This window comes from Lithobates pipiens, unplaced genomic scaffold (assembly GCF_037356315.1).
Source record: "Lithobates pipiens isolate NorthernLeopardFrog02 unplaced genomic scaffold, aLitPip1_a1.2 Scaffold_3, whole genome shotgun sequence".
NCBI classification, from domain to species: domain Eukaryota; kingdom Metazoa; phylum Chordata; class Amphibia; order Anura; family Ranidae; genus Lithobates; species Lithobates pipiens.
In genome coordinates, this window is record NW_027507790.1 from 172,465,281 (window position 1) to 172,485,208 (window position 19,928).

The window sequence follows — 19,928 nt, forward strand, 5'->3', positions numbered from 1 at the left end:
TCAACTTTAAAATAAATAAATTTAAAAATGTTACCACTGTTACATCCCGTTCTTGTATGATTAATCAAATTCTACACCAATCCATTACAATCCAAATGTGGTGCATGGCCCAAACACTGAATTAATAATGGTAACACAAGCTGAAAAAATAGGGGCAAACTGCACTTCCAAACTATAATGAGTATAACAAAATATTTTGGTATTGCAAAAATATATCAAAATAATTTGACACTCAACCAATAAAAAAAGACAGATCTGTCATTAAAAAGCCACCAAAGGGGCACCACACATATTAATACCACAGCCTGACAATTACTTGTTTTGAGCTGCCCCTGATCCCTCATCAATGTACATAAATTGTATCTATGTTTCTCAAAGCATGCTTTTTTTAAAATATTCCAGTTCGTGTAAGTTTATACTCAGTCTTCTAGGTTATTCTACAAATATACAGTACATTCCCTTGTCCTTTATATTTAAGCTTCACTGCTCAGACCTTTATACCTGCATACCAAAGTCTACTCTCTATGTACAAATCATGTGAGTCTTGTGTTTCTTATACCTCCTGATCTTTTAGCTTGGCAAGCTGCTAAGTATTTCTTTTTAGGCTGCAACAAAAGGCAACCAGCAAATAAGAATGGAACAGAGGAACCCTCCAGTGGATGATTTCTCCCTCAACATATTTTCCATTACCCCATTCACCAACAACCAGCTGGATGTTCAAGTCTCGGAAAGTGATAAAGCTGGGGCCACCTTGCTTTTCTCTGGAATTTTTGTGGGACTTGTTGGAATCACATTTACTGCAATGGGATGGATCCAACGTGATGACAAGAATAGGTTTGAGTGGACACAGTTGCTGGGACCCCTTTTATTATCAGTAGGGGTGACCTTTGCACTGATATCCGTATGCAAGTTTAAACTGCTGTCATGTAAGCCATGTAATAGCAATGAGGATACGGTGCTAGAGGCAGATCAGCTTTCAGCTGGACAGTCCATTGTTTTTACTGGAATAAACCAACCAATAACTTTCCATGGAGCTACTGTGGTACAGTATATTCCTCCTCCATATAGTGCTCAAGATGCCAATGAAATTACATCTCCGGTGCCCACACCTGTCATTACTAGTAATAGTGGATCGAGTACTCCTATTGTGATGGCATCTCCAGTATTTCCTCCTGAATATAACTGTGTTTATGCAAGGGACAATCCAGAATTTGTGGAAGAAATTACAAACCTAACACTTACAGATAATGAAAATGACAGGTATGTGCCTATTGTTAAGTCTGTGCAAATTTCCTTAGAGTTGAAGTTTACCTAAGGCCTTTTTTTGTTCATTTCATTTTAATTTTGTTAATTGCTATTTGTGCATTTCTATTTAATACAGAAAAATATATGGCTAACAACTAAAAGCTGGAAAGCTATATAGCTCTGCTGCCCATAGGTACAGGTCTACTGTGCCTAATGGTGTATCGAGCCCCAAGCTAGGGTATGTCTACTGTAAGATGCAATATGGACAAATAACTGAATTTTAACTCTTGTCATCAATCTTTTACAAAGCAATCATTTGGAAGCCTTCTGAAGAAGTGTAAAGCAGTCTCATACAGTTTGGGGGTTTCTGCAGTTAACTGAAAACATTTAATTAATGTTTGACCAAGAAAATGTACTGTGTCCTTTTCAGAGTCCTGCCCCAGGTTTCCTTAATGATTACCCCTGATATTAATAAGAATGTATAAATCCCATCATATAGAAGTGATTTCTTTTGCTTACTATGTCATGTGATGAATCAATCCAAAATGTTTAAATGTTGGATGAGGTGAAACTGTTTGAATGTCTTATGTCTGCTGGTGAGATCTCTGCATAACATGCCGGTGATATGAAGTCTTCTTGTTTGATTATTAGTATTTTAGAGAAGGATGAGTGATACCTAGGGGCAGGGATAGGACAGAAATGTAAACTAGACAAGGTGATTTATCCCATTTCTCCCATTTATCACTTGTATAAATGTATAACATGGTACCGGGTTATCAGACAAGATGGACCCACTAGACAATGTTGCCACCTTGCTTCCTTCTATTTCACAAAAAAACCTCAAAAAACTCAAAGCCCCCCTTTTTTTTTTACTGAGCCCACCATCATGTGACCCTCCACGTTGCCTCTTCCAGGTGTGTAAACCAAAGATCCACTTCTGCAGCCTGGGTCCACCGCAAACCAGTCTGCAGTGATGTTATCCTGCCACTAGAGTCTTCTAGGACCTGTGAGAACCCTTCTACTGGTTAGCAAATGGGATGTGTCCACATCACCAGGGCAGTAATGTGGGGAACATGTACCAGACCCGTACACACTGCAATACAAAAAAAAAAAAAGACTTGAAACCTGTTTTGTGACATAACCACGGATTCAGGTAAGTATTCGGGGCTTTTAGATTTTCTTTGTTTAAATCCAGCAATTATAAGTGTTGAGGGGTAGTAGGAGAGCAGGGATTTTCAGACATGAAAGCTTTATAGTTTTAGAAAAATACTAGCAAGGTTATTTTAAGAGAACATACTAGATTAATCTTTTCATCTAAGATAAGAATTAAACATTCTCAACTTTGCCTTTATTTCTCCAACTTTACAGATCTCTGTGTTTCAGAAGGCAGCATGAACAGTTCCAGAGTGTAAATACATACAGTGGCCCACCACCTTCATATGCAGAAATATTTCCTGAAACAAACTAGTTCATTCAAAAGTTACAGAAGTCCCACCTTCTATTAAGTAAGGATTTACAGGTTTCTTCACAGTACAGGCTGTGAAAATGTGGAATAGACTCCTTTAAGAGCTGGTTCTGTCCAACTCAGTAGATTGCTTTAAAAAAGACCTGGATTTTTTCCTAAATGTATATAATATAACTGGATACTAACATTTATAGGTAAAGTTGATCCAGGAAATATCTGATTGCCTCTTAGGGGATCAGGAAGGATTTTTTCCCTCTGCTGGAGCAAATTGGATCATGCTTTTTTTTTGCCTTCCCCTGGATCAACTGTTGTATAAGATTGTGTATGTGGGTTTGTATGATTTTTATTGGTTGAACTAGATGGACTTGTGTCTTTTTTCAACCTGATTAACTATGTAACTATGTACAGAAGTCAAATTCTGGGGTAATATATTTTCCGGCCGTGGAAAATATAATACTATAGACACGAAAAGCAATTATTCAGAGAAGCAGTACCAATCATTTATATGGAACGTATAGGTGCTCTCACCATTGGCAGCCCGTCCATAGGGGTGCACAGGTGTGTCCCCACCCCCCCCAAAAAAAGAAGAAAAAAAGGTCCACTGTGTTTGGGCGCTGGACACAGTGCACTATGGGAAGCGTGACGTCTATGCAATCATGTGATTACAGGTGAAACACTTCATTTGCCTGGTTTTGTCCTGCATTGTGGTGCAATGCAATGTGCCTGAACACTCCTATCTTAGAGTCATTCTTGTTGTTTTCTTGTTTTTGATTGGCACCACCGCAGGACATGGGTGGTGCTTTCCCTCTGAGCCGCGGCGTCACTTATGGTTTCTGGTCAGTGAGAAACCAGGAGTGACGCCACAGCTCCGTGGATGGAACGCACGGCCTGAACAGTGCCTTTTTTCAGAATACCTTAATGGCAATCCCTGTCTTAGATCATATTTTGTTTTTACCACCAATGTGATACTTACTTGGTTATATTCTGCAATGCTTCTACTCCTCCTTGTGTTGAATTCTTAGCTATATACACCCACCTTCTTCCTTTCTGTATATAGAGACTCACTATATACAGGAAGGAAGAAGGTGGGTGTATATAGCTGTATACACTACATAGATATACATAAATTGTGATTTCATCTGTCCTGTGTAGTGTATACAGCTATATACACCCACCTTATTCCTTCCTGTATATAGAGACCTTCCTCCATCATCATTAACTGCAGATATACATCATCTGTCCTGTTACTGTATATATACTGTATATATATATATATATACTGTATATATAGCTGTATACAGGACAGATGCTATATATCTGCAGTCACTGATGATGGAGGAAGGTCTGGAGGAAGGTCTCTATATACAGGAAGGAAGGTGGGTGTATACAGCTCGCTGTATACTGGACAGATGATGTATACCTGCATACCCTGATCTGTGAGTCTAAGCTATATACCCTGATCTGTGAGGCTGATCTATATACCCTGATGTGTGAGGCTGAGCTGTATACTCTGTCCAGTGATACTTGGGCTGTATACTCCTGTCCTGTGATTCTGGGGCTGTATACTCTGCTCTGTGATGCTGAGCTGTATACTCCTGACACTATAGGTGGAATCAAGTGAAATACAGGGGATGGAGTGGGTGGTTTCCTTAAGGAGTGGGGCTTATGAGAAGTGGGAGGGGCCAAAAGGAAGCCTGGGGCCTGGTGCCCCCCATCCTAAAACTTCACCTACCACAGTATTCAACAGCACCTTACAGAGAACACTGGTCCATTCCGATCAACCACTTTGCTGATAAGGTATGATTGCACCTTCCACTGCTATGTTTTCTTTGGGTTTACTCTAGGAATGTGACGAAGGGACAATTTCCTTCTGTTCTTCATTACACAATACAATGAACTGTTACCAGTAACACTCTTCTTTGTGACATGATTTTTATTAGTATGTTCCAGTTGCCCTCAGGGAACCTCTTGATCAAACAGTGGTTATTGAAGTATATGCATGACTTGTGAAGAAGTTATGGGATCCAGAACAGTCCAGTTTTTGTAAGATACTTTTGTATGAATCAAGTCTGGCTCATGCAGATTGATTTAATGTCCTAACAGTAGGGGCACAACAGCTATAACCTCGAGAGACCCTTGGATCAATTCCTGACTCTTGCTCTTATTTGGGCAATGCTAATTCCTTTCTCCCTCATTGCACCCAACATAATAATGGAGTCTTTATACTCACATGTCTTAAACAGTATTAGTATATAATGCAGTTAACATAAGCAAATGTAATGAAACCTTTGTTAGCCTTTTACTCAAGGATGCAGAAAAGTTGTAACTTCTGTCCCTAAATACTTTATATCATTGTAAACGTGTTTGTTTTTTTTGTTTTTTTTTTCAAATATATATTTTATTAGATTTCAACAATGGGGCAAGGGCCCGTTTAACATACAGTGGTAGCATAAAAATGGAAGTCGCAGCCTCCAAGTCACTCATCTTGACAGGATATAAAATACAGTGCATATTCCAACGGCACAAGAAAGAGAATATAACCAGGGTCTATATATCCCCGAGGCTCAGTTTGTTGGTATAGCCAAAATCTAAACAATATAGGCAAACATATCGCTACCAGAAAAAAATGAGAGAAGAAAGAAAGGTAAGTTACAGGGGAGAGGGGGGAGGATCGGGAGAGAAGGGGGGCGTGGAGGGACAATGAGAGGCGTGCGATTGAGATACCTGTCCATGGGGTTGGAACCTCCGTGTACTGCCTAGTGTCTATATAATCACAACAGCTCAAGTCGCAAGCAGCGACTTTCCTTCATCTGAAAGTATGAACATATTCCAGAGAGACCAGGTTTTCCTGTAGGTGTCCTGTCTGTGTTGTGCTGTCAACACCAAGCCCTCCATTTTATTCATGTCTTCTACCCTCCTCAACCACATTGCTACGGTCGGAGGACAGTCTTGTTTCCAAAGTAGGGGGATACAGGACTTGGCTGCGTTAGTCAAGTGTCACACTATAGATCTCTTATATCTTCTGGGGGGCAGGGTGGACACATGGAGTAGAAAGAACACTGGGTCGTTGGGAATCAGCAGGTCCGTAAATTTTTGAGACACCGTTCGTACTGCAGTCCAGAAAGGCGTCAACTTAGGGCAGGAACAAAATATGTGTAACATGGACCCCCTCTACTCATGACATCGCCAGCAACGTGCTGACGTGTCTGGGAAAATGGCGTGTAGGCGACTAGGTGTAAGATACCACCGTGTCATGATTTTATAAATGGTCTCTTGAATTTTAGTGCACAGCGACGTTTTAAGAGAATGGTCAATTATATTCTGTTTCTGGACTGCAGTAAAGGTGCATTGAAGCTCTGCCTCCCACTTGTCCAAGCACGCCAGGCTCGGCGGGTGGGCTGGTGTATTCAGTGTCGAGTACATTTTAGAGAGGACCTGAGAAACTGGTTCCGTGCCCTTGAGGAATTCCTCGTATGGGGTCAGCGGTCGTGTGTAAGACTGGGGATTTGGGATGCTTTGAAGAAAATGGTGTATCTGTACTGCGTCCCAGAAGGAGAGCTGGAATGAGCCCGCGGGATCGGTTAGCTCCGTTAACAAGGGCCACCTACCTCGCCGCACAAATCGTGCAGCCGTTACACAATCTGACTCCCTCAGCGTCTGAAAGCGGGTAGGTGAATTCCCAGGGTTGAACCGGTGGTTACCTAGAATCGGGGTCAAGGGAGAGGTTTTGGTAGTCAGGGAGTTTTGGAGTGTCGCCTGAAGACATTGCGTCAGAGTGTTCCCTATCAAAGGATGCGATTTTATCTCAGGGGGGAGGGAGTCACCACACCATAACGCAGATCGCAGGGGAATGTTTACCTGCTTTTGTTCTATCTGTACCCATAATTTCAATTCTTGATGTCTCCCCCAGTCCACGACTCTGCCTAAGTGTATTGCTTGGTAGTATCTCCTAACATCGGGGAGTGCCAGTCGCCCATATCGTTTGGGCGCAGAAAGTTGGGCACGTGGTATGCGCGGCTTCTTGTATGCCCAGACAAATTGGGCAAACAGGGTCTGCACCTGTTTAAAATATGTGGGAGGTATTCTGATCGGGAGAGCCTGAAAGAGGTATAACAATTTGGGCAGCACACTCATTTTTAGTAGATTGCATCTCCCAAACCATGAGTGTAGTCCCTTATGCCATGTGTCTAGCAGTGTCCTGATCTGTATCAACAAGGGGGGAAAGTTATAGTCATAGATGCGAGACAGGTCAGTTGGGATTTTCATGCCCAGGTAAGTCAAGGCAGAGGACGTCCATCTAAATCGGAAGGTGGATTGTAACACCGAGAGAGTACGTGCCGGAATAGATATTCCCATTGCCTCAGATTTAATAAAGTTAATCCTAAGGTTAAAGAGTTTCCCGTATGTCTCGAATGAACTAAGGAGGTTCGGTAGGGAAATCATCGGGTTAGTGATGGAGAAGAGCATATCATCCGCATAGGCTGACAGCTTACAGTGCAGTCGGCCAATTGCCACCCCTTGTATATCGGGGTTCATTCTGATCTTGGCTAAAAACGGTTCCAAGGACAGAGCGAAAAGGAGGGGGGACAATGGGCAACCCTGTCTCGTCCCATTGGTGATCTTAAAAGGTTCTGATAGTATACTGTTTGCCTTCACCTGGGCTGTAGGACTACTATATATACTAGCTATGCGGCTCAGCATCACCTCCCTCAGTCCGATGTGTCGAAGTACTGTAAACATAAACGACCAGTTAACCCGGTCGAACGCCTTTTCGGCATCAGTGTTTAAAAATAGACACGGGGTCTTCTTTGATTTCACAATATGTAACAAATTAAGCACTTTGGTGGTACTATCCCTAGCTTCCCTCGACGGGACAAAACCCACTTGATCCAGGTGGATAAGTTGCTGGAGATGCGATGCCAGCCGAGTAGCCAGTATTTTGGTGAATAGTTTGAGATCTACATTCAGCAGCGATATAGGTCTATAACTGCCACAGGACGCCGGGTCTTTCCCCTCCTTAGGGATCGCGGAGATATGGGCACCCAGGGTAGCGGAGGCGAATGTTTCTCCCGACCCCATGGCATTAAAAACCGTGAGTAGTTGGGGGCCTAATACTGGGAATAGGGTTCTGTAATATTGTAAGGTATAGCTGTCAGGACCCGGCGCTTTTCCAGGCTTCAGGGACTTTATGGCCGTTTGGAGTTCTGGTAAAATTATGGGAGACTCCAAGATTCTTTGCGCATCAGGTGAGAGAGAGGGCATGTGAGAGGTCGCAACGTATTCATCCATTTCTGATTGGGGCGCTGTCACAAGAGGCAGGTTGTACAGGGTGGAGTAGAAAGAGTGAAACTCCCGTGTGATATGTGTGGGTAGGATTGCCCTGTCGCCCCCTGCCTTGTTAATGTGAGGGATGTATGTGGAAAGTTTTAAGTCTCTGACCATTCTTGCCAACAATTTCCCGCATTTGTCCCCTGATTCATATGTCGTTCTACGGCAGATCTGTAAATGTGCCTTAGCTCTGTAGTGGAGGAGATCGTTGATCTGTTTCCGCAAGGTTGTCAAGTCAGATTCCGAGGACAGTGTGGGATTATGCTTATGTTTGCCCTCAGCAACAGCAAGTTTCTGTAAGAGTTGGGTAACTTGTTGGGTACGTTCCCGTTTAATTCGGGCCCCATGCTTAATAAGGATCCCCCTAATCACTGGTTTGTGAGCCTCCCACAAAATCCCAGGTGTACAACCAGGTCGGGCATTCTCCTGGAAGTAACAATGCAGCTCCCTAGACACCTCCGCCAGCACCTCCAGTGCCTGCAGGAGGCTCTCATTCAGACGCCAGAATCAGTGTCTGGAAGAGGCGTGATCAGATATACGGTATGTAAAAAATATAGGTGCATGGTCAGACCAAGTCCTAAGTCCAATAGACGTGTGTTCAATGGCATGTAGTTGCGCATGGGGGATCAGGAAGTAGTCTATTCTAGTGTACACCTGGTGTACAGAGGAATAGTAGGTATAGTCACGCTCTCCCGAATGCTGCAGACGCCAAACGTCTATCAGCTGTGATTTATGGAACGTCTTAGACATACGCTTGAGTTGGCCTATGGGGATGGAAGTCTAACACCTTGTCCCTCACACAGTATAATATTTGCATATGGCGCTTGGGAGCCGTATGGCAGAACCCAGCGACATATACCAACCTATTTGGGGGAGAGGTAGGACAGGGCTCAAAAAGAGAGCGCCCAGTCACTCCTCCCCTCCCCGACAAAGCATAAAAATGAAAAAACATGTATCACTCAAAAATATTGCAACAGGGATAACCCCCAAACCAGAAAAAAATTCAGATTCAGGTTTCCGCAAAGTAAACGATCTCTGATCTTTCTTAAATGTCACTGATAGTGGATATCCCCAGCGGTAAGTTATATTTCTTCTGCGAGCAAGGTCAAGCAGCGGCCTCAGCATGGCTCGTCTTTGCAGGGTGGGGCGGGAAAGGTCCGGGAGGATCTTAATGGTCGCCCCATCGAATTCCAGGTCCCCGGCGTTCCAGGCTTTGCGTAGGATCTGTTCCTTATGAGGATAGTGGTGGATCCTGCAGATAACATCCCGGGGTCGCAGGGGGTCCGTAGATTTAGGGCCTAGTGCTCTGTGGATCCGAACGATCTCCACCCAGTCCGGGAGCTCGATGCCTTCTATAGCGCGGAAGATAGCAAGCGCGGTATCCTGCAAGTCTTCAGGGCCTGTAGCCTCAGGTAAGCCCCGGAGTTGCAGGTTGTTCCTGCGACTCCTGTCCTCCATTTCCTCCAAGTGGAGTTGTTGTGCCACCAGAGTCTCTGCGTGTGCCTCCTGGAGTCTCTCCACCGCCGCTACACGTTGTTCAAAAGCAGCCAGAGAGGTCTCCCCCGCCTCCACCCTAGAATTAAGCGCCGATACGTCTGCCTTAACTGCCGCCATCTCTTTTCGGTGAGCCGCCTCCATAGTCCCTATCAGAGCGGTTATGTCCGCCTTCGTCGGTAACGCTTGGAGCAGCATACGCAGTTCAGCGTCCACTCCGCCTGTCGGCACGGCAGCCCGCCTCAATTCGTCGTCGATGGGGCGGAGGTCCGGCGGAAATTCCCGATAGCCATCTGCCGGTGTATGCTCTATATGCGAGAGTGGTGCTGGACCCGGGGACACGCTCTCCTCCTCCGTGCGAGTCGCCGCCATTTTGGCCTCCGGGGATAGAAATTGCTGGCGGTGAAATAACCGGCTAAGCTCTCCGGAGGTCGGGGTTTGAGGCGCTGATTTCAATAGTTTGTTGTTCCGCTTGGCTCCCTTCTTCTTAGCGGAGTGCATAGTGCTCTGTAAGGCACTGAAATGGTCGGGGTGGTCGAGAGGCGACCGGGCGCTCCAAAAAAGAAAGTGCTCCTACTCAGCCATCTCTAGTCCACTTTTCCGGTAGGACTGCAGGACCCTCGGCCGTAGTGGTAGGCCGGAACGGCCGCGGAGCGCGATCCCGGGCGGCGGCCGCAGGAAACACCGGGGATCCGTAGGCCTTACTAGGCTGCACTAGGCCGGAGCCAGCCCCAGAGTCCAGGGAACGCCACCGGAGGGATCCTGGCAGGAGGGTGATTAATGTGGGGAGACCGATGGAGGCCTCTTACCTCTCCAGATGGCAGGGCCAAGGCTTTTCCGAGAGGCCTCGGGGCAGAAAGCTGGCGGCGGCCGGCGGATAGCGGAGTCCACGGGTCGCCGAGCGCCGCAATATATGTCCGGAACACTGCTGCGCGCTCCAACTAGCCGGCCGAGGTGGCTTGTGTAGGTATTGGGCACCGTATCATGTGGATGGCGACGGATAGCTCCGCAGGTATCAGGAGCATACAATCAAGCATCCGTCGCCATTCGCATCAGGCCACGCCCCCACGTGTTTGTTTTAAAGTGATTGTAAAGGTTCATTTAAAAAAATAAATAACAAACATGTTATATTTACCTCCTATGTCCCTGGATTTGATTGCAAGCAGCAGGAACCAATGGCTCTTGCTCCTATCAATCTATCCAATGATGAGAGAGCCACTGGGCTTGTGCACATTGCTGGATCGGATCGGGTTCAGGTAAGAAAAAGGGGGGCTCTGGGGGCAGCTGCAGCAAAGAAGGCTTTTCACCTTACGCATTTCATTCTTGTGGATTTTTCATTAAGGTGAAAAACCTTGAGACTTTACAGTCCCACAGCACAAGACAATGAAATTACATGGCAAATCCAAGTCCTTGGTTGCCATATAGATTAGTTTAGTACTTCTCTAAAGCCACATACTTGAATTTATACCTTCCCTGTATTTTTATTCTAATGCCCTGTACACGAGGTCGGACTTTGCAATGGAAAATGTGCGATCGGAAAATCTGATCGTGTGTGGGCTCGGTCTTTTTCCATCAGAATTTCCGACACACAGAGCTTGAGAGCTGAATCTAAAATTTTCCGAGAACAAAATCCAATCGTTTAAATTCCGATCATGTGTAGACAATTCCGATGGACAAAGTGGCATGCATGCCCAGAATAAATTACGAGACGAAAGCTATTGGCTACTGGCCCGTTTATAGTCCTGTTGTATGTGGTTTATGTAACCTAGTTCTGAAAGATTGGATTTTCCGACAACTTTGTGTGACCATGTGTATGCAAGACAAGTTTGGGCCAAAATCCGTCGGAAAAAATCAGACGGATTGTATCGTCGGAATGTCCGATTGTGTGTATAGGGCATAAGAATGGATTGTCTGCCACTGAAATATTACAGTTTCACCCCAAATATCTTGGTGGATTATATTTTCACAGAAGTTTGCATTATTGAATATACTAAGGAGAGGACTGGGAACTTTTGGCTTTTACTAAAGTAAGGTAGGCGATTCTCAAAGTGAGTCCCATAACCTACAAGCCACCATAATCTTGCTCATGTGTCTGCTGCTGGGCCTAGTTGGCAGTTACTTGGGTGTCATACTGATACTTCGTCCACAGTACTTGGTACTGCCGTGAGCAGCACAGTAGTGGCATAATATCACACCAAATCTCATAAGACTATACAAAGTTTTATGACTTTTAGCAGTTTTATGTACCTAGGCTCAAGAAGTCCACTACTTTATTTCAGAAGGCATTTAAGGCAAAAGGTAAATCTTTCGGGATAGTGCACAGGCATAATAAACTTTTCTAGATGTTTTCTTTCAGGTACCAAATCCTTACTTTTAGAATTTAGGTCCTCTTTAAACTTTTGCATATTCAATTATTCAGGAGCTCTGCAGCCTAGCCTAGGCATATGAAAGTTATATTTGACCCCATTTGTAGTAATTTCATGAATAATATTGTTGCTTGCATCCACCAGAAGTCCATCTGTTTCTTTGTGATGTGTTTGTACTTTATGTTGAGACTGTTTTGTTTTACTGAATGTAAATGATTGCTATCCATTTAGTGTCTGGTCAGCACTTTATAAACACATTATGAATAATTGTGAAATGATCTCCATAACGAAAGTCATAATAAATGGGACGCTGTGTAGTGCGTATTTTTATCGCCTCTCTAGAGAACACACGGACTGCGTCATTGTCAAACGTACAGCGGTTCCATCGCCATATGGTGCGGATGACTGAAATAGTTACTCAAACTAATTGAGTTTTCGTAAATACAATTCTAATTAACCTTACAAGCCAATGGCCAAATTAAATATGCAGGTTTTGTTTATTTATGCACTTTGTGAACAATGTTGTACATTTGTGAATAAGTAAATCAAAGGTAACCTTGTGTATATTGCTGCTAAATTAGTAAGCTAGCATGTGTGCTGTTCTTTCATATTAATTAATGTGAGAAATGATTTTCAGTTCTTTAAAAGGAAATTAAACATGCTACTAAACAGTATATCAAAGAAAGAATAAAAGAATAGTACTGTCTAAAAGGATGTTTATTCAAACCTAAACAGTAGACTTTGAGGAGCTCATTTCATCATGCTTATGGAAACAACAGAATACATGGTACTATCCTATTGAAAAAAACATGTTAAAAAATCTAAAACTCGGAAATATCACATGCAATATCATGCAGAGAAAATGAGAACAGATGTGCAAGACATGAGACAGAAGTGGGTAGACAAGATCCAAGGAGAAAAATGTCAGAGACCCCCTAAAAATGTTGGTGGGGATGTAGCGGTATGGAGGGTGTTTGATAAGAGACAAGGACAGAGGCAGTGGGGGCCTCTTATACATTTCTCTTATAGATTTTTTTTATAAGGTTTTAAGCATATCTCTGGTAAAAATGTAAAATCATATATTCATTTCCACATTGTATGCCAATTATTTCTAGCCTACTCCTATTAAAGTACTAGTAACCTCTAATGTAAAACTTGTGCCTACAGGTAAGCCTATAATAAGTCTTACCTGTAGGTACCATGGTTATCTCCTAAACTCATGCCGTTTAGGAGATATTCACCTTGTCTCCAGCCAATGACATCACTGAGCATGCACAGTGTGCTCTGCACTGAGTGTGCCTTGAATGCAGAGATTGCTTTGCTGTGATCATGACAACCATGTATATGGGCAGCAGTAACATCATTGTGGTTTAACCATGGCCAGAGCGCATAAACCCAGAAGGAAGATAGGATGAAAATGGAAGCACCAGGAGCGGTGACAGCTCAGCGCTGGGGGACTCTGTTTAAAAAGTAAGACTGTCATAATGTGCTAGTATACGGTACATACTAGCACATTATGGCATAAACCTGCAGGGGCCCATTTTAAAAAAATCAGTAGCGTCTACTACCTATTTAATCTGAACGATCTTGACATTTGTAAACTTACTTAGTGAAGATCCATCCCCACACATTTAGTTATTTTTTTCTATTATTCTGTGACACACATTCACAATGCTCTGTAAATAGGCACCACTGTGTCACACATTTCACAGAGCCTGCCTTCTGAACTACAGAGGTGCTGAGAAGAGGAGTTTCAGGAGTCGATGTCAGTACAGCAATCACTACTTGCAGGCAGCAAGATGCCATGGTATATGTAGTCCTTAGAAATTAAAGGAGAACCTGCAAAGCCCACAGGGAATCCAGGAAGTTGTGTAAAGAGTTGCAAAGAGATGGACTGCAGAACACACAACAGGAAAGGATATTTTTCACATGAGCTAATTTTGGACTATCATATATAACTATGGTTTGTATTCTTATTACACTTCTGATGTTATAAATGTAAAGTGTTACCATAGATTTCATTTAATAGAAAATGATTTATTCCACTATAACATGGTTTATTCCATCACATCAGGGGAGGACTGGGAACCTTTTATCTGAGGGACAAACACAACCAATTCATGGTAGGGACAGAATTATAAAGCCTTCCATGCAAAGTGTATCCTGGTGCCACGTTGGTAGACATGGTGAAGGGTGTAGGGTTGCCACCTGTCCAGGATTCACCCGGACAGTTCGGGTTTGGAATCATGTGTCCAGGTTTCAGACTGCCTGAAACCCGGACACTTTATTTAGACTGGACTATGGCTTACCAGCAGGGTTTCTGGCTTAGAGTGTGTGTTACACCCTTTCTCACTGCCCAAGGCCAGCACTGACAACCCCCCCCCCCCAAACACACACACAGGCGGGAGAGGAGAGAGGGCTCGATTTACACCTTTGAGCTTACCATCCATCCCTATCTGTAACTGAAGTCTCCCCCTTCTCTCTCCCACATCTGAGTAAGTACACTAAGGCAAATCAGGGCTCTCAGAGCAACCCTTACATCAGAGTTCCCCTTTACACCAGAGGCCACAGTGTTTCCCCTTACATCAGAGTCCTCAGTGTCCTCCCATAAATCATGGTTCCCAGAGCATCGCTTATGTTATAGGCCCCAGAGTTATCCCTTACATCAGAGTCTGCAGAGTCCCCCCTTACAGTGAAAGTGAACTCTGCGAGTTCAGATGTAAAAGGGGAACTCTGTGGACTCTGATGTAAAGGGGGACTCTTGTGATTAACTTCATATGATTAGAAATGTTATTTAATAGAAAAATATATGTATAGTTTATACTATTAAAAAAAATTGCTGTGCGCCTCTAAAGTGTTCGGGTTTGACTTGAAGAAAAGGTGGCAACCTTAGAAGGGTGAGTGCTCCTAATGAGCACTGACTTATTGACTAAGACTCTTTTCACACTGGGGCCACCAAGCGTTAAAGTACCACTCGTTTTAGCGGTGCTTCACCTCTGTTTAAGCTGCGCTTTTCACCAGCCAGCGGGGCACTTTTGCACCCCGCTCGCGCCCGAAGAAGGGGTTAAAAGCACCCATGTTGTAGCACTTCCAAGGTGCTTTTCATGCGCTTTGGAAGCGCTGGCCATTCATTTCAATGGGCAGGACTTTTTGGGAGCACAGTATACAGCGCAGACAGGGAACAGAGAAAAGTAATTGATTTGACTTATACGGTTGTGGGTTTAAAATTGAGCTACTGAGCTCTGTAAACATCAACTGATTTGTACAACAGAGCAGCTATGGTTAGACTGGCAAATATATGAAAACAAAGCCTAGAACTCCACCTGCTGTTTGGAGCTAAAAATTCAAAATATTCAATATTTTAAAGGTTAGGATAGGGGTGCAGTGGTAGGATTCGGTTAGGTTATAAGGTTTCATTTTACAGGTTAGGACTATTTTACAGTTAGAATAGTGTTAGAGATTAGGAAAAGGGTTAAGATATGGTCTGGTAAAGGGTCTGTAGTTATGGGGTTCATTTAAATGGTTCGGTTTAGGAGAGAATAATGGGTTAAATGTTAAGTCTTGGGGCTAATTTTAAGGGTCTCTAGACTGGCTGTGCTTTCTGGCTGTGCCACGCAATGTCAGGATTGGATAGACAGAAATGATAATTCTTTGGTAGGTAAACAGAACTACTACGTGTCTTTCAGCTGTATATTTAGCTGTATGCTTTGGGTCCAGCTTTAATTATCCACATTTGTGTGCATTGTACCTTTTATGTGTGACACAGAGGAAGTCACAAGTTTGTTAATTATTTCCATAGTATTTTCATACCATTTGTTTGTAATCTGAAACCACTGACAGCAGCATTTATCAAACTGCTACATATTCATTAACTTTTCTTATTTTCTAAACATATGCAAAACATGCTAAGGAAAACATAAGAACAGGCAGCTATTGCGCACGTGGTTCAGGAAAAACACAACAACAGGACCCTGCACTGTATGAGAGGAGAGAACACAGAACCGGTTGTGTCAGAGTTTGCCGGGTTTATGATTGTCCAGACCTACTGCAAAAGCTGCCAGCTATTCAGTCACTGAAAAGTCATTATCACATACCCTTAGTTGCCTTGCTAATATAGGAAACCTGTACTGAGAGAAATATGGGGGCTGCCATTGCTGATCTCCTGAAACAGCTAGTTGTATAACTGTGTTCATTAAAAAATTCTTAAAGTGTATTTCCACTTTGCCACCTGAATTTGGATAACATCTGACTTATATTTGTTTAGAGTTGGGAGAACAACTTGACCTGAGCATCAGTTTGGGCCAAACATTGGTTGTTCCCCCCATTCAGGGAACACCTGAATTTGCAGGGTTTGCGGCAGGTGTTCGCCCTGCCAAATGCCCTCCAATGCACAGTGCATTTTGTGCGCTGATTGGACAAAGCTTTGCCCGATCAAGGTGCAGTATAAGCTGGTTGTTAAGGAGCGGGGCTGGGAAGCTGGCCACGGCATCCTTAACAACCAATGAGTCATCAGCTGTCAATGGGCTTCCCTGCTAACAGCTGAGTAAAAAAAAAAAAATTGCCAGTAAAAAAAAGTAAAACAAAAAAAAACCTCCGTCTGCAGACCGCCTCAACCACAGGCCATGGTTGTGAGGATGAGGCCCTTGTCTCCCTCAACATGGATTCCACTATATAGTTATTGATTAACACATTAAAGTCCTGTAAATAATAAATCTGCTAATCTGATATAGTAGCAAAAAGCTGGGAAATAGAGGGATTTGTCAACAGACAAAGCTAAATCATTTTGTTTACAGGCCAGTAATAAATTAGTGGCCCACCCAGTAGTGTCAGGGAGTAGAACAGGGTCATCAAAGGTTCAGTAGAAGAAGCTGGCACTTGACTAGAATGCTGAGCTGTAGAAATGAGTTCATCTGAGCTTTCTCCAAGGGTGTTGTACGTTAGTCTTTTAGGTGGATGGATTTCCCATCTAAGTCTGGAGTATTTGCTCTCCAAAGGTTTGGGTCCACAGTTCGTACCCTAGAAACTACAGCCGGGCTCCGTTTCCTCCTCACTCTAGGGGCAGTCTCTCCTCCTATGTCATGAGTGAGGGAAGCTGGAACTTTTCCAAGATCTTGTATTCCCAAGTTGTCAGTTGGTTCTAGTTTAACCCCCCCCCCCCCAATTCTGCTCTCAGGGGTTGGTGCAGGTCCTTATTTTAGAAGGTTGAGATTCCACCCTTTTTGGTGGGGAGATTCCTTCCATGTCTTCTGCTGGAGACTGAGAAACTCTGGTGGTATCTTCAGATGGGGGTCTGACAAGTTCTAAGCCTCAAAGTAGGAGGGCAAACTGCATCAGAGCAAGGAGGCGGAGATACCCAAATGGCCTCAGATATTGGCAGATGATGGTTTCGATGGCATGTCTTTAGTGGACCAGTCTTCCCCTCTGGGCGAATTTGATACACAGGAAGCCCAGGAAGCTGTTTGCAAACAAAGTATGGTTGAGAACGGCATTGGTCAGCCAAGTTGTGTTTTCCTGGCACTCCCAAATTGCATAACAGCACCCGATCTCCTGGTTGCAAGTCTTGAACTATCACTTTTAGATCAAAGTTCCTTTTGTTTCTTTGTTCTCTGATGGTGAATGCTTCTTTAGCTCTCTCATAGGCAGTTTTCAGGTTTATTCAAAGTCTATCAACATATCCTTTGTAAGAAGCCTGAGAAGTATGATCCAGGGATGTTCCAAAGGTCAGGTCCACAGGTAAACGGGCCTCTTTTCTGAGCAACCGATAAGAGGAGTACCCTGTGGAGTCGTTCACTGTGCTGTTGTAAGCGTGGACCACTAAGGCAATGTAATCACTCCAATGCTGTTTCTTTTCGGAAGGCAGAGTGCTTGGCATATTTAGCAAGACAATTGAAACGTTCTGTTTGTGGATCCCCTTGAGGATGATAAGGGGTAGTTCTGGACTTTTGAATGGTCAACATTTCACACAACCGTTTTACAATTTTGCTCTTAAAGTCCTGACCTTGATCCAAATGTAGACATTGAGGCAGACCGTAGTGAACGAAAAACTTCTCTACCAAAGTTTTGCCAACTGAATTGGCTTGTTGGTCTTTGGTCTGGAAAGTTGAGCATAGTGGGTGAAATGATCTTTCACAACCAGGACACTACTTCACCCACTCTGGTCAGGTTTGAGATACAAGAAATCAATGCACACCAGGTCCATTGGCCCCTTACTTTGTAAATGGCCCATTGGGGCAGCCCTACCAGGCAAAGTCTTTCTTTGGATGCACTGAACACAAGAACGGCAATAACTTTCAACGTTTGGCCCTCATGGATGGCCAATAGAAATATTTTCTAGCTAGTTTAAGGACCCCAAATGCCTATGGTTATCCTGAAGAGCTGCCAACACAACCTATCTGTGCTTTTCTGGAAGAAACGGTTGTTGAACACCTTCTGGTTCTTCAGATGGGCCTTTTCTGTATATGACGCCGTCTTCCAACTGCATTTGCTCCCATTCTTTGTAGACTACTCTTCCACCGTCAACAGAACTCTTCAGCAGCATCTGAGAATCTCAAGCTATCAGCGCCTTCTTAACAAGGCTTCACAATGGATCCTCCCGCTGATCCCTTCTCATGTCCTCCTTTGTCAACTGATGCAACTCTTGACTACGCACTCCTGCAGGGGTAGCTCCCACAGCCTCAGCTCCTGTGGCCCCTTTATGACGATGCTCTACTCTTTGACACAGTGCATGACGTCCTTCAGGAGTCAAATGAACCCAGTTCCTTGCACCATCACTGGAGACGTACTGTCTTCGAGATAAGGCATCAGCATCCTGGTTTCCTATCCCTGGCCGGTACTTCAGGCTGAACTGGAATTTAGATAGGACGACCATCCGTCGATGACCAGTGACATCTAGTTTAGCAGTAGACAATAAGTACGCCTATAATACCTTTAATCCTAATGAGAGATAACGTACCATAGTTACCAGTAAAGTGTCCCTTTTAGGAGCAATAAACAATATTGTCTTAAAAGCAAGGCCTACATAGATGCTTGTTCTAACAAAGGGATAAAGATATCAAGACTTGGTTGGTACATTGTAAGTTAATGCACTTAAAAAACTGTCCCTCAGCCCGTTCCCTAGTTACACAATGGAAGCTATTCTAAAGAAATATAAGAAGTATTTTTTAAAATATTTTTAGGTATGCTTTGTCAATGGAGATACCTAAAAAAAAAAAGAAAATGTAGAAGAGATTTTAGTAATTATACTGCAAACGTGTAAATACATATTAACTGCTTGCTGCCCATGCTATAGCCAAAAGACCTACAGCGCAGGCTTCCAATAGTGAGCAGGCACCCATGGACGTACTCTAGCATGCCCCCTTTGGGTGGCACTCTCTATGATTGCCGAGTTGCTGATTACAGATAGGGGTAACAGGCCAATCACAGCAGCCCTTTGCCACATGATCAGCTGTCAGCCAATGACAGCTGATCACCGGGTGTAAACACAAGCCGGTTATTAGCTTTTCTCTTCTCACGCTATCAGTGTGAGAAATGCATAGAAAACAAATTCGCCCATGGGACTTTAAATGAGTTGGTCATATAGGTCAACTTAGATAAGTATAAAAATATTTTTATTCAATTTCAAAAGAGACATGATTGAATGCACATAAACATAGTAGCATCGTCAGGCATGATTTAACCATTGACATAGTAGTAAAATAGATCATATACATATACAACATAATACTCGACGCGTTTCACGAGCACAGCTCGCTTCCTCAGGAGTTGGTGTATATGCAGGGTTTCTAAAAAATATATATAATAGATAACAGTAAGATGTAGCATTCAATGGTAATTTAGGTTGAAAGAAAGCATGTGGCCTTATAAGAGGCACTACATACTTACAATGTGGACAATGGGTCCAAGGCACCGATCCGTGTGTGCAGCGGCAGAAAATGTTCCAACCGGGAGCTGAAGAGGCGTGACCAACAGCAACCAACAACGGGGGCCAGCAGGGGGCGGACTAGGCGAGAGCAAAGACTAAAAGTGAAGTA

General features: G+C 43.7%; 1 protein-coding gene across 3 annotated transcripts in view; it reads left to right on the plus strand.

Moving 5' to 3' along the window:
- Positions 1-537: 537 nt before the first annotated feature.
- TMEM174 (transmembrane protein 174) overlaps positions 538-19,928 on the plus strand; it is a 35,417-nt gene continuing 16,026 nt past the window's right edge. For 2 of the 3 annotated variants that reach the window (XM_077462509.1, XM_077462508.1), the window contains exons 1-2: positions 538-1,260; positions 2,614-2,750. In XM_077462509.1, coding sequence (XP_077318635.1) covers positions 635-1,260; positions 2,614-2,713 — 726 coding nt within the window. In that variant the 5' untranslated portion in view covers positions 538-634 and the 3' untranslated portion in view covers positions 2,714-2,750. Of the gene's footprint in view, positions 1,261-2,613; positions 3,071-19,928 lie in introns of those variants that run through there. The other variant, XM_077462507.1, reaches the window with a different exon arrangement.